This window comes from Pelodiscus sinensis, chromosome 23 (assembly GCF_052426305.1).
Source record: "Pelodiscus sinensis isolate ZL-2025 chromosome 23, ASM5242630v1, whole genome shotgun sequence".
Taxonomy (NCBI): domain Eukaryota; kingdom Metazoa; phylum Chordata; order Testudines; family Trionychidae; genus Pelodiscus; species Pelodiscus sinensis.
In genome coordinates, this window is record NC_143074.1 from 27,529,355 (window position 1) to 27,544,471 (window position 15,117).

A 15,117-nucleotide genomic window follows, 5' to 3' on the forward strand; every position below is an offset into this window, starting at 1 on the left:
AAGCATGGCTTAAAAGCCTAAGGAATGGGCATGCCCCATTCAGTGACAAAATCCCCACATAATCCTTCCAAAACTAACTATGAAATAGGTAATGTGATGCAGTGTTTTGGTAATAAATGTATAAAAACTTATCAGACACAATTTTGAATGTCATAAGCTTTGAGAGATTTGAATTTTTACATTTCAAAAATAAGTTGCACTGACAAACCAGAAAAACTTTCCTTTTAAATATGTTGTGGTTTACTAAGTAAAATCAGTATGAAAACCACATACTTGCTGCTTGTTCTCTTTAGAATATGGTAGCAAGGTTGAAACATGGAACATTATCTCATGCCCTTGATAGACTGTATAGATGGAATATATTCCTGTTGTATCATCTGCAAAGGAAGAAAATCACTCTCAGTGGGATCATGCAACACTGCATTTTTAAGGAGAAAAGGAAATTTCATTCCTTGTTACAGGACAGTCTCAGGGCACCTCCTTTCAGATCCATATTTCTTACTTGTCTTAAAAATAGATCAACTTTAATTAAAAATCTTTGATGTCAGGCATATTTTAAAATATATGCAAATGTGGACTACCAAAGCTAATGATGAAGCCACATTAACATTTCTGCCTATAGGTCAGGACTTGCCCTGAAAGGAGATGTGTATTCAACAACTCAGTGAAAATGCATCATGAACATGACCAAATGCAGCCACCCACATACACCAGTAGAATCCCCATTCAATATTTTTATAATTTAGCAAAATATCCACCTGTGTTTGGGGCTAAGAGCCAGTGCATATCTACATTCTTAATCATTGCTTTGACTGGATAATGACCTTTCCTGCAGAGTCCCCCTGGAAGACACATATCCAGTTTAGTCTTATTTTAGTACCCCATTAATTTAAAAAGGTTCTATCCTGCAAAGACTGGTGTCTGACAAGTGTAATTTTAGCCTTTCATAGAAAAGGGAACGGAATGTGACTCTTCTTTATAACATGTGAAGTTGTTTTGCTATTTAACCTGTTGTAGCTACCACTATAACACAGAATACGTGGCCGATTCATGATAAGAACACAATCTAAGAAAACAGACTGTGAACTTGTGAGGACTAAAATTGGGCTGATGAGGAAGCATTATGGAAATCCTACAAATTCTAGGGTCAGTCAGAGGGCAGAAAAGGATGGTAGTGAAGCTATCCTGAAGCTGGGAGGCAGGTGCCTGATACATTATGTCTTATTATTGCCATTGTGGATGCCTTTCCATGTTGATATTCCCAACCCAAGCACTGTTATGAGGAAGGGAGTGTCTCACATTGCTTAGCCATAACCAATCCAGATGACTGAGGAATAGTATTAGGAGGCTTTGAAAGGAGTATGACATGACAGACAAGAGCTGAGTGGTGGTAACTGTATCACAGATAGATAGCAGCAGTGGGAGGGAGATCAAGATTTACCAATAATATTAAGAACATTACGATGATTTGACGAGAAATTGTAAAATGTGTCTAAACATGTGTTTCAGAAATACTACCCGAGTAGGTCTCTTCTCAGATTCGACTGTTTCTGTCTGTTATGTAGACAGTATTCTACACATACGCATGCACACTAACAGCATGTTCCCAACAGACCTGTCATCAGTTACTTCAGCTGGAATCTTACTTTTGGTGTCCAAGCCTCCTCGGTAGCCTGTCCAGCCCTTCAGTGTAATTGTGTCACCCAAAAGATTCAAAAATCGTTGAAAGCTGTCACTTCCCATTTCTACAAGTAGAGAAAGACATGAAAGAGTATGGCAGATGCAACTGTACATTAACCACAATATAGAACACAGGCTCTATTCCTGAGCTTATTGTCAGGGTTTTTCATGTGAACGTCCCTTTCCTACGTTAACCCCTTAAGTATCTGTGTGGGCATATCAGATCCTTAATTCACAATACAGGAATGTGTGAGCTGATGCATTGGCCCAACATTAGAGCAACATACTATCATGTGAGGACCCAGAATTTCAGTTGAGTTCAATTCTCTTCCTCTCACCCAAGCCTTGGAGATCTATGAAAGCTGTACTCTGAGTCTTGAGGAACAGGGATCACCGATAGTGTTCTGGCTCCATGTACCTGACTGACTGAGCAGGGTTGATTAATCACCTGTGAAGCTGTGCTGCCATTAGTGTTTACTAAACAGTGGGTCCCCCCTTTGCTAAATCTGAAGGCACTGTCACAATCATCATGATGCAAGGCCTCAAACAAGGGAAAATAAAATGGGAAATGAGTGGCCCCTTGGGATCCTGAGCACTACTTCCTTCAATCACTTCAAAAATGATGTCTGAGTTTAAAAATTTGACTCTACCTGAAAACTGCACCAACACACCAAAAGCTGGTCAGAGCTTTAATCATACAAAATGCAATTTTATATCAAGTTTAAATTATACAATGCCTTCATTAAGAAAACAGTCAAACCACTAAAGCCTGAAGTTTTTATATTGTTGATATTACTGGTTGTCAGATGAAAATAAAAATGCACATATACTACTATACAGAATATGGGGTCTATTCCCCATCGTATAGTCAGGCTCATAGCCATAAAAATGCACAATTTGTTCAAAGAGATCATATGTTAATGTGTGAAAAATCAAAAGTAGTCATCTGGGTATAAAACCTTGCAGTACAACAACCTCAAATGGGGGCGGGGTGGGGAAGGGAGAGGACAATGGATCCAGCTTCTTTCCAGTTGCCCAGAAGGTTATTTTCAAATATCTCAAGAATTACTGTAAAGAAATCCCCAGTTCTTGGACACGTCTCTACATATTCCCATTTATGGGATATTGCATTATCCTGTGGTGCCTTGAACTCAACCACTTTGTCTAGCAGCATACTATAGTGCATGTGCACCGCTATCCTGCTCTTCGGCATACCCACCATAATCAAGATGAAGCTATAAATGAGGCAGAGCACTCTCCCACCTCTGCTGCTTCCTCCACGTAGCCAAAGACATCACAATTAGGATTTTGACAGAGGGGACGGAGGATGAGACATGAATATGAGAGCCATCTCGAAGAACTCCACTTAAAGGTAAATAACCTTCATTTCTTCTTTCAGTGGCTCTACATATTCCCACTTATGAGACAGATTGATAAGCAACACTGAGACTAATATGGAGGTGGGAACAGAATCTTAATTGAATAAAGACTAACGCGCTTCTTGCCAAGCGCATACACTCTAGAACCCAAATTCAGAGCACAATGCTTAGTAAAGGTGTGTACTAAAGTCCAGGTTGTAATTTTATAGATCTAAGCATCTAGCACCTGCTCAAACAAGAGAAAGAAGCATCCACAGCTGCAATGTAATGTGGTCAAACCGAATATACTGTTTAATACACCTGGAAATAATCTAAGAAGAAACTGTATGCCCCATAAGAACAACCATACTGGTCCAGTATCCTTTCTTCTAACAGTGGCTAATGCCAGGTGTCCCAGAAAGAAACAAAAGAACAGGTAATCATCAAGTGACCCATACCCTGTAACCCTGTGATGGGACATACTCATCCCAAACTGGACAGGAGGGTGTTAACCTTACATTATGGGCTGAAGTCACACCCTCTTCATTCTACTGGACATGCTCTAGGTGTATCAGTATAAAAGAGCTTCTTGGCTCAGTTGGGGCTGACAGCGACAGGAACTGTAGCAGGAAGCAGTTCAGGGGAAGGCAATGACAAACAGATGAATGAGCCAGTCTCAGCCTGTTTTGGACAGAGTCTTTCCCTGCTGACTCAGTGGCCTGAGTTAGGGCCACTAATAATCCCTGAGCTGAGTTTCAGTGGAAAGAGAGGCGCAACTCACTGCTTTCATTGACTCTGGCCCTCAGGCCTTACTGCCCTACGAAAAGGGGAGACTTCCTGACTCTCGCCTGTGGGTCTTACTGCGCTGTGAATAGGGGTGGGTTTTCTTACTCTGGCCATAGGGCTGTACTATTCTGCCCAGAAGTACAGATTTACTGATACTGTGCCACAGCCTTGCAGCCCAGTTGACAAAGACAAACCAAAGGACTCTGTTCATTAAGCCGTACCGCCCCACAGATAAAGTGTGTAGTAGTGTATGGTGTATATACTTGGGTTGAGAGGAACAAAGATGGAAGATACACTTTCCCCACCCATTCTCCAAGGGAAACTGCACTCGCCCTACAATGTACGGGCTTTCCCCCAACAATGTGACATATACATTCCCAGCTTCTGACAAACAGAGGCTAGGGACACCATCCCTGCCCATGCTAGCTAATAACCATTGATGGACCTATTCTCCATAAATGTATTTAGTTATTTTTTGAACCCTGTTACAGTGCTCATCATCTGATAAAGTGGTTTTACCCATAAAAGCTCATGATACTATATATATTTTTGTTAGTCTCTAAGGTGCCACAGGACTACTCATTGTTTTTAAAGTTACAGACTAACATGGTTACCCCTCTGCAACCTATTAAAGTGTCAGCCTTCATAATATCCCCTGGCAAGGAGTTCCACAGGTCACCTGTGTTGTGTGGAAAAAATACTTCCTTTGGTTTGTTTTAAACCTGCTGCCTATTAATTTGGTGACCCCTAGTTCTTATATTATGGGAATCAGTAAACACTTTCTCCACACCAGTCATCATTTTATGTATCTCTATCATATCTCTGCTTAGTCACCACTTTTCCAAACTAAAAAATCCCACTCTAATTGATCTCTCCTCAGATGGAAGTTGTTCCAGTTTCCTAATCAATTTTGTTGCCTTTTCTGAATGTTTTCCATTTCCAATATATCTTTTGTAATATCTCTAGTAAGATGAAGGCCTAAAATGTAAGCCAATGTAGCACAGGCCTGGTTTGAGGCCTGAGGACTAGCTAACAACAGACAAAACATGGCTAACATAAAGCAAAGCTAATGTGGCAAAGTCTGGTTCTTGTGGGCCTCAGAGGCTCACAGTGACCCTAATTACTGTCACAAAGGCAAGAGTACCCTGCTACCAGAGACTCTTTCATCATTGGCCAGTCCAGTGTCCTTCTTTTTCCAGTTCCTGCTGGCCCTTCTAGCCAGAGGGGAGGATTGGGGGGAACCCGGTCCCACCCACTTGCTCCAGGTTCTGGCCCACGGCCTTATAGGAGGGGGCAGCCCCAAGCAGGCCATGCAGCTTGGCCCTTGCCCCCAGCGTAGCAGCCCCTCCCTGGGCCACTTCCCCAACCCCTCCTGCAGTATCTCGTTCCCGATATCGCAGAGCAAACCTTCAGGTCACTCGGGTGTGTTCTCTTGCTCTGGGTTGCTCCCTTCTCCTTGAGTTCTCCTCTAATCTGTCTCTTTTCTCCTTCCCCCTAGCCTTGCCTGGGGAAGTGTTTTTATAGTGCACACATCAACCTTAAGTGGTTGCAGGTGTTCCAATTAGTCCTCCCTTCAGGCTGATGCCAGATAGGATTCAGGTATGGCTGGCTGGCCATAGTCTTTAACAGCCTATTCAGGGAACATAAAGCCACATATCAAGCTCCCCACATATCTGCCCTCCAGGAGGCTTCAGCAGCTCCCTGTTCTCAGGCTGCCACACTAAGCTGTGAGCAAGAGGAAGGCCTCCTGCTCTCAGAACTTGGCACAAACAGGGCTGAGAGAACAAAACACTAATTGGCAGAGTTGTTGACTCGAGTCCCACAACTTGAACTCGAGTCTGACTTAAGTCGCCTAGGTTCATTGTTTGTGACTTGAGACTCAACTTGAGACTTGCTAATTTTGTTAAATCAACTTGGTGAAAAAATTGTCCAAAAATGCCGATATTGATGGCTTGTACAAAAGTGACTTGACATTTTTTAAATTAAGACTTGAGACTTGAACTGTAGTGACTTGAGATTCGACTTGGACTTGACAATGAAGACTTGAAGATAACACTGCTAATTGGTAATAGGTCCTAGTGTAGAACAGTAATTGGTAATGGTGATAAGTGGAAAGCACATGGTATCACTAGATCCTTAAAAAAGACCATGTACCTACTCCTCACAGATACAGACCCAGGTTCAGGAAAGGGTCCAAAATGACAGCATAATGGCGAGAGATGATCTAATCAAATCATGGGGTACAGGATGATGGGTGGTATCTAAGTAGCATCAGAGGGCGGTAACCTGACAAAGTCAGAGGGTGGAAACATGATGCATGAGCAGTGATGTGTGATTTGTTTATAAAGTGGTGTCTTGGGGGAGGGACAGTCTTTGTATGACCTAGGGGGCAGTGGAAGTTTCCCACTGATTGAGTCATTCCTTGTTACAGGGTACACATGCATAGTCATTCAGTAGAGTCTACTAACAACTATTACTCTACTTTGTTTACCATTAACCTGGCTGGGCACCTTCAATCCTTATCTGGTTTATGGACTTTGGGGGCTCTCTGTGGTCTGCTGTGAAGATTAAGTGCACAAGTCGACACAGCTCACATCATTGAGCACACACGCAAGCAGCTTCCTGGGTATCGTCATCAACAGAGTCACAGACCTGTGAGGACACCTTGGCAGTAAATCCTGACCACTTCCTGAATAACTGCAATATCTGCAAAACATTTTGCCACCTCACTTTTTATCCTCTTTTTTCAAATAATTTATGAATATATTAAATAAGATTGGTCCCAGTACAGACTCCTGGAGGACAGCCCTAGTTACCTCTCTCCATTATGAAAACTATTTATTCCTATTCTTTTTTTCCTGACTTCTAACTAGTAAACAATCTATGAGAGGACCTTCCCTCTGATCTCATGACAGCTCATAGAATCATAATCATAATAATAAAATCATAGAACTGGAAGGAACTGTGAGAGATCATCAAGTTCAGTCCCCTAACCTCACGGCAGGACCAAGCACTGTCTAGTTGTTATTCCTGGCACACAACACAGTCTAGACATTTTATAAAAACTCTTAGTTCTGTCCAAATAATATGCAAGAGTCTTTTGGGCAACTATCTGGTGGAGTACATATTCCTTTTTATTGGGGGGGGGGGGGGAATGGACTAATTAATGTGGAAATCAGCCACTACTAGGAATGTTATATTGTGGAGATGTTCTGCCTCTTGTATGAGCAGATGCTCATGACAGGGGTCCCTGAAGAGAGACAGGCAAAGGGGATGGGAGGGCAACTTAGGGTTGCAGTAGCCAGTTTTCACAATTTCCTGCACCCACTTGGTGGTGGTAATGGCATGCCAGACTGGATAAAATGCAGCTAATCTGTTGCCAAATATTGTGGATGGTTCAGATTGCTGCCTCGGAAATTTCAGGGTTGTTAGACCCTCGACCAGGACATCAAAACTGTTGTCTGGATGTTGAGCTGATGACTGGTTGGAGGCCTATCTATGCCTATTTTGGCATTCTCAGCATCTGTTGTTATAGTGTTGTTGATGCTGGTTGAATGGTGAAGGTCTGTACTTTTGGGTGAACTTGTTTTCTTTTTGTGACAGGTATGTGAATGCCAGGAGTCTTCAATGTGGCCCTTGAATCCTTCAAGGTATGCAGAGAAGTGTTTGTGGACTCCAGAAAGAGCTTTTTACCCTTGAACAGCAGGTCCTCTACTGTCGATTAGACCTCTCTCAGAAATCCTGGGAGCTGAAGCCAAGAAGCTTGCCTCATTACCACTACCCAGGCTAAGGATCTGGCTGCTGTGTTTGCTGAGTCCAGCACCACCTGTAGGGCCGTTCAAGATATTAGTGTGCCTTCCTTAATGTTTGATTTAAACCGTTCTTTTCTGTTGTCTGGGAGCGTCTCAATAAAAGATGTTAGTTGATCAAAAATGTGATGTGTATATTTTGCTAGTAACGCAACATAGTTGTCTATTCTAATCTGGAGGCTTGCTGACAAATATACCTTTTTCCCCATTCTTGCAATCCCTGTCTTAGGGAACGGTAGTGTGGCTTGTTGCTTCCCTCTTTGATTCACAGCTTCCACCACAAGGGAGTTTGGTGTCAGATGAGAGATTAGGAATTCTGCTCCTTTGGGACTGACATATTTTCTGTCTGCTCATTTGGAAGTTGGTGACAGGCATGTGTCAGATATCCTTGGTGGAATTCATAAGTACTTTGTTCACGGGAATAGCCAATTTTGCATGAAGAGATGTGTGCAATATGTTAGTCAGCTTCTGTTGTGACGGTGGCATATTTGACATGGAAATCTCTAAGGTGTCTGCAACTCTTTTGAAAAGTTCCTGGAACAATTTAAAATCACCCAATGTGGTTGGTTGTGGGGGCATAATCATATCATCGGGAGGTGAAGGTGAAGTATGAGTGGGTGGGGGAGACTGGGATATCTGTTCATCCCCCATAATATCCACATCCTGCTCCTCTGCATCTGAACTGTAGTGCTCTAGAGACTGCACAGTTGGTGAGTGGGACCACAGGGTCAGGGATGGCTGTTCTGGCTGTTGCACCTGCTGTGGTTTATAAGCCACCCATGGGTCCCAGTTATGCAGAATAGGTGGTGGATATCACTGTGGAGACTGCCATTGTTGCATTTGTTGTTGAGGCTTAGGGGAGGAGTGTCACGGAAAGTGTGCTTGATTGGACACCTCCTCCGCATCATCGGGGCAGCTGAAGTGGCTGGAGTGGATGAGAAAGTATACCTTGAGGTGTTTGGGGTACCATCAGTGCCAAATAGAGGAGTCGCCAGTACCGAGTTTACAGAGAGTACCGCTGCCATTATAAAGTGTGGTAATGGCAGGGGAGAGGGTAGTAATGGAGGTTGCAAGGTGAGCAGAGTGTTCAGCAGATTTAATTGGATTCCCAGCTTCTTTTTGTGCCAGGTCAGCACCAAGTGCTTTGATGGTGCCAGTGCTGCTGCCTCAAGCAAAGCTTGTGCTCAGTGCTGCTTGCAGGAGCTGTTTATTTTGCACCGTAGCTGGTGCTGAGGGTGTTTTAACCGGTGCTGATGAGGAGGCTTTGCGTTTTGCCTCTATCGGCGCCTTAGCTGAGGCACGTTCTTGGTGCTTGGGGTCACAGCTCCTTTCACTGCTGGCCCCATTTGTAGGATGCTTGTCCAACCCCTTTTGTGCTGGGAGTAGGGGTGCAGCATTTTTCTAGAGAGGATGTTTCCTCAGGGGAGAGTCAACCCTAAGGAAGAATAGGACCTTTTTCTTTGGGTATTATCCCAGTCTTTTGGACTTAACCCAAGGGAGTTGCTCTCTCTGACCCCATCCCAGGTGATTTCTGTCTGGGAGGGGTAGATTGCTTGGGGTCAGAAGCCAACAAAGCCTTCTTCTCCAGCTGGAGCATTTTTAGTTGTAATTCTCTCAATTTTCTGGAACATGCTGTCAATTTCTGACAATGAGGGCAATGTTCCGTGGGGTGTTCCTTCCCTCAGACAGCGGATGCACTGTTTGTGTCCATTTGAGACTGAAATAGATAGCCTGCAGCCCATACACTTTTTGAATCCGGGTGAACCAGGCATATCTCAGCCTGGGAACACCACCAGTCCATGCATTTCCACTTAACTGCTTGGCTAAAAAGCTAACTATGGTAGGGCATATCTATTGAAAGTATATTTTTGTTTCGTTTTAATCTATCACTAAAATCTAAGAGAAAGTTTAATGAGTATCAACTAGGAAAGGATTTCTGAGGTAATAACTGTGACGTAGTGGGGGTACCTGGCTGGTTTCTATGCTGCTGGCTCTGGGGGAACCCCCACTGGCTGCCGTGGGTACCACGACCCAGCAAAACAGGATGAGTCACTATGCAAACCAGTGGCCAGACACCCCCCATGGAGAGGAACAAAGGAAGGTGGAATGCTGCCCTGGCTGGGGGGCAGGGCTGGAAGTTAGTTAGTTGGTTGCTGGCTGTCGGAAAGCATGGAGGAGACAGCCTAGGGGAAGGGGCTGGAGTTTAGGGGCCCAGTCTCCCCCATCTCAAGGGGGCCTGAGGCATCCTAGCCCAGCTCTGGGACCAGATTACATCTAGGCTGTGCTGTATCCTGGAGAGGCAATAAACTTCCTCTATTCCACCGGCTGGTGCAGTCCGTTTGTGCCATTTCGGGGTGCAGGAGACGGGGGATCCCCAACGCGCCGTCACAATAACTTTCTAAAAAACTGGGTAACTACATAACTTGTCAATGAGGTAAAGAGCAACTGCTGAGCTGCAACTGAAGCCGGCAGCAGTTGGGAAGTACCTGAGTATTGCCAGCTGTGCATGTGCAATAGCCTCTTCAGATAGCATGCCGGTACTCCGCACACATAGCTGGCCAAGGGCACTACTGTCACAAATCTCTGATCAGAGGTGTAGCAGCGCTGATGCACCTAAAGGTGGAGCACCCACGGGGACACTCCTCGGAGAAGAATCCAGTCATCTTACTCACTCCCCTGGCTGATATACTGGCAACAGTGAAGACCATACTGAAGGACAAATAATAAAATAAACACTCTGCCAAAGATTCAAATGGAGATTTTATCAATGTTGTCAAAACTTAATTATGGTCCCAAAAGGGGCAGGATATCTCATAGTAGGATGCAAATTTGAAAACCTTCCATGATCTTCTTACTGGAAACATGAACAATGATCAACCATCAACCAACATATGAGTTATGGAGACTGTTGCCAAATGAACTCTTAACAACGAATTAGACAACACTTGATTCATTAAGTATACCAGAAGATAAGGGATGGAAGATTATAGGGCAATAAGACTTCCCAAGCATACATGCCTGAAATCTGGACCACTTTAGGTGGTGGTAGTTTCTAGTGGGCTGTTTTCTAAAACTAAATGAGTACGTCCTGCACAGATGACATATAAAACTGCTTATGGATTATGCCCATTTAGTCAAGCCATCAGGTGCAGGGCCTGCGGGCGCAGATGAAAGATCCTCTTCCTGGACAGATCTGAGGACAGAGGAAGACACGTTAATGAGATAAGCAAATCACTGCTGACGTGGCCACATCTGGGCAAAAAGCATCACTCATGCCCTGTGTGATGGGGCATCAGGGATCCCCCCGATCCTGCACCCCCGTAGCAGCAAGATGAGACTCTGCCAGCCAGTAGAATAGAGAGAGTTTATTGCTTCTCCAGGATACAGCATAGATGTGAAGTGGTTAGAGGAGTCAGGGCCAGGCAGCCTCAGACCCCTTGGGGTGAGGTTTACCTGGGTGGTCGACAAATACCTTTGATGTCGACACCCGCACGTCCAGACTATCGCGCTGAGCCGACAAACAGCTAATCAGCTGTTTGTCGGCTCAGCGCGGCAGCCATGTAAATTTAAATGAAGCGGCGATTATTTAAATCGCCGCTTCATTTTACTATGTCTGGTAGCATAATCTACATGCCTCTGATGACAGAGGCATGTAGTCTAGACGTACCCTTAGAAAAGAGGAGACTAAGGGGGGAGGGATATGATAGAGATTTATAAAATCATGTCTGTTATGGAAAAAGTGAATAAGGAAAAGTTATTTACTTGTTCCCATAACATAACAACTAGGGGTCACCAAATGAAATGAATAGGTAGTAGGTTTAAAACAAACAAAAGGAAGTTTTTCTTCACTCAGCGCACAGTCAACGTTTGGAACTCCTTTCCAGAGGATGTGGTGAAGGCTAGAACTTTAACAGGGTTCAAAAAAGAGCTAGATAGATTCATGGAGGTTAGGTCCATCAATGGTAGTAGCCAGGATGGGTAGGAATGGTGTTCCTAGCCTCTGTTTCTCTGGAGGTGGGTGACAGGGGAGGTCAGACAGGGGAGGGGAGAGGAGGGATCCTGTTGGATTACCTGTTGTGATCCTTCCCTGTGGGGCATCTGGTATTGGCCACTGTCGGCAGACAGGATACTGGGCTAGATGGACCGTTGATCTGACCCAGTATGGCCGTTCTTATGCAGAATAAAGAAGAACGATTTGAGAGTCAAAGTCCAATTGCAGTATGCTGATGTTTGATGCTCTTTCCCAGGATGACCAGAGCCCTCAAACTGTCAAATAATTCAGGTGTGCCCTCCAACCATTGTTTGAAACATTCAATGTTACTGTCAGGGATGAATCAGAACAACTGAATTGCACAAACCCTTGAGAACATTTGTCCTGTTTGACCACCAGTCTGCAGACATTCTAAGGTGATGAAGCATGGTGATCAGTAATTGAAAGCTGACATGGACCGTGAACCCAGTATATCCAGTGTCGAATGGGTCTCGTTATCAGCCATGCAGAGAAACTCATGAGAAACCTTGCCCTTCTCAATATTTAATATACTCTGTCTCATTCTTAATAAGCTGTCATCTGGCAGAAAACCTCTCCCTTCTGAAGAGCTTAATATGGTCCCTTTAAAGAGAATCCTTTAAGCAAGATAAAAAATCCTAGGTCTGAGAGAAGTTTGATCATAATGCCTCTATGGTTCATCAGAGTCCTCATGCACATTTGCCTTTAGCAGCTAATCTTCCAAGAAGGATAAATGACAATACCTTGATTCTTTAAATAAGCCACTACCACAGAGATACTTTTGTAAGTACTCTGGGTGACAAGGAAAAGCTAAATGAGAGCATTGTGCCAACAAGGTGCCCAGTCATCATAAATCAGACACTTTAGATGATTTTGACAAATTGCAATATGAAAATGGTACACCAGGCATGTCAAATACGAAGCCTACTGAGGGCTGCACAAACAAAAACTGATAGCTTTCAGGGACACCAACAAAAGTGTACTAATATCAGAAAGTCATAATTATTCATTATTATAGATTATGTTTTAGGTATATTTCATAATATTTGTTCAGATCTTGTTTGAATATAATACAATAATTAGATGTGCAAAATCAAATTTACACAAGAGCCCCCAGTTACCCTGCTAGAAAAAGGGTTCTATCACAAAGTGACACAATATCTCGTAAGTGGGAATATGCAGAGCTACTCCTAGTGCATTTGCAATATCACACATGTTGGAACAGCATTTGGGAGCAGGCCCGGCCGTATGGCAAGGTGGCTGCCTTGGACCCCACACTACTCAGCGCCCACGCGCTCCCACTCGCCCGGCTGCTCACTCGCTGCCCTGGCTGGGACCCACCCAGCCACACGGTGCAGCCAACCACAACGTGCCATCTTGGGCACTGCAAACTCTTTGGCCGGGCCTCTTTGGGGGAAGAAGACTTTTTAATCCTTCTAAGTTTACATGTAAAAATAATGCAATATTACACTGGATTAAATTTGCAAGTCTTTGCACACAGAAAAGACCCACCACTAGCATACCACTAATAACCATATCTCTTCTAGCTTCTCCAGGGTTAATATGCAGTCCTGTTGATTTTCCATTTGGGCAACCAAAAGTGTTCAACTGCAGATTAAAAGGCAAAAAGACTGTATAGACTCACCATTACTGAACATTTCATCATCTGTAAGTTGACCATCTTTGGAATACAGAACTCCAAACTTGAAATTTACACATCCCTGAGAAACAAAATCAGGGATATAGAGTGTTAATCAGGCCAGGTTGGCAAATATACTTTTTATTGATTTTTCATTAAGGTTTTGTAGAGCAGTCCTAATTCTGGAAATATATAGCCTACACCCTTGTGTTATACACAAATACCCCTAAAACTTTGTTTTCCAGCTTGTCTGGGGGGCAGGGAGAGACAGTTAATCAAATATTCTGGTAAACCAAGCATTTGGAGTGTGGGAGGGAGCTCTGGGATGAGGCAGGGGGGTGGGGTGTGAAAGGGAGTATTTACTTGCAGCGTGATGCCAGAAATGAGTGGATCAACTTACAGGAGGGGAATCTGGGATAAGGCAGGATGTTGGGTGCAGGAAGGGGTGAGGGCAACTCTGGAGTGGGTCCAGTGACTAAGGATTTGGAACGCAGGAGGGGGATCCAGGCTGTGGGGGTGTCGTTCAGAGTGCAGAAGGTGGTTCAGGATGGGGTTCAGGGCTGGGGGTTGAGATGTGGGGGGAGTATTGGGGTAACAAAACTGGGTGGTGCTCACCTTGGATGGTTCCCCCCAAGCAGCAACAAGTCCCTACTTTCCCAGGTAGAAGCATGGCCAAGAGACTCTGCTTGCTGCCTCCTCCCACGGGTGCCATTCCTGTAGCTCGCACTGACTGTGGTCCCAGCCAATGGGAGCTGCAGACCCATAGCTCTGGGCGGGGGCAGTGAACAGATTCCCCGTAGCTGTTCCTCTGGTTAGGAGAAGTAGGGACATACTGCTAACTTTTGAGGAGCCACATGGAGCCATGAAGAGAAAATGCTGGTCCCATGCCAACTGAACTATAAATCAGACTTTCAGTGAAGATCAGAAATGCTAGTTTATAGAACTTTCTGGTTAGTACAGGACAGAACAACACAGCTTTCACTGTACCACATTTGTATTTTTCTCCACTACTTTGTCTTTGAGACATATAACAAAATTCTATTATGTACTTAAATGGGCCTTCATAATGGAAATTATAATCTTCAGCTTTGCATGCTCTTCAGTGTCCCACATTACAGTTCTTGTTATAAGAAATAGCTAGTTTCTCAGTTATAAAGAGGAACTTACTCTAAATGTAAAGCTAATATTTGCAGAATGGGTTTTATGAGTTCAAAGCGACCAGTATACACTTACCTCTTGCTCTTCAAGAACCAGTAAATCCTGTTTAAACAAAAATAATTTAAAAACACAGTTAGCACTCTGACAAAGATTTAACCATCTTATTTCCACTGCTTCAAAAATCAAAGTTGTTTTCCTTTTCAAGTGACACTTTAAAACTCTTTAAGCCACAAAGTTTATTGGCAATATCACATGTCTTATGTTTATTGGCAATATCAATACTTTGTATGTCCTGCCACTGCAACTGAGCAATACATACTGCAATTTATTTCTATAAATAAAGTTTATTTTAAAATACCAGAGGAAGAAAATAGCCTGTTTCTTACCTTCTGTATCTCAGGGTGAGGAATTTCCCTAGGGCTCTTTTCAAATTTGTCAAGACTCATTGCACTGAAATGCAATTAAATAATACATTTTGTAAGAAAAGACATTTGTCATTATTAGTCATTTAGTGATACATGCCTGCACATAAAGAATTAACACACTAGCCCTGTTATCACACATGTTTTCATTTTAATGATCTCTTTGCTCTATAAGGCTGACTACTAAAAGGAAATTTGAGAGATTTTCATTTTAGAGAAAGAAATGAGTAAGATATTGCACTGCCTCCAACTTAAC

General features: G+C 43.6%; 1 protein-coding gene across 2 annotated transcripts in view; it reads right to left on the reverse strand.

Annotated features, from left to right (window-relative positions):
- The window catches only part of GARNL3 (GTPase activating Rap/RanGAP domain like 3), a 201,652-nt gene that overhangs the window by 105,093 nt on the left and 81,442 nt on the right, over nucleotides 1–15,117 (reverse strand). For both annotated transcript variants that reach the window (XM_075905774.2, XM_075905772.2), the window contains 5 exons: nucleotides 14,826–14,889; nucleotides 14,515–14,541; nucleotides 13,288–13,363; nucleotides 1,647–1,745; nucleotides 274–377 (listed from right to left, as the gene is read on the reverse strand). In XM_075905774.2, the coding sequence (XP_075761889.1) occupies nucleotides 274–377; nucleotides 1,647–1,745; nucleotides 13,288–13,363; nucleotides 14,515–14,541; nucleotides 14,826–14,885 (366 nt within the window). In that variant the 5' untranslated portion in view covers nucleotides 14,886–14,889. The remainder of the gene's footprint in view (nucleotides 1–273; nucleotides 378–1,646; nucleotides 1,746–13,287; nucleotides 13,364–14,514; nucleotides 14,542–14,825; nucleotides 14,890–15,117) is intronic.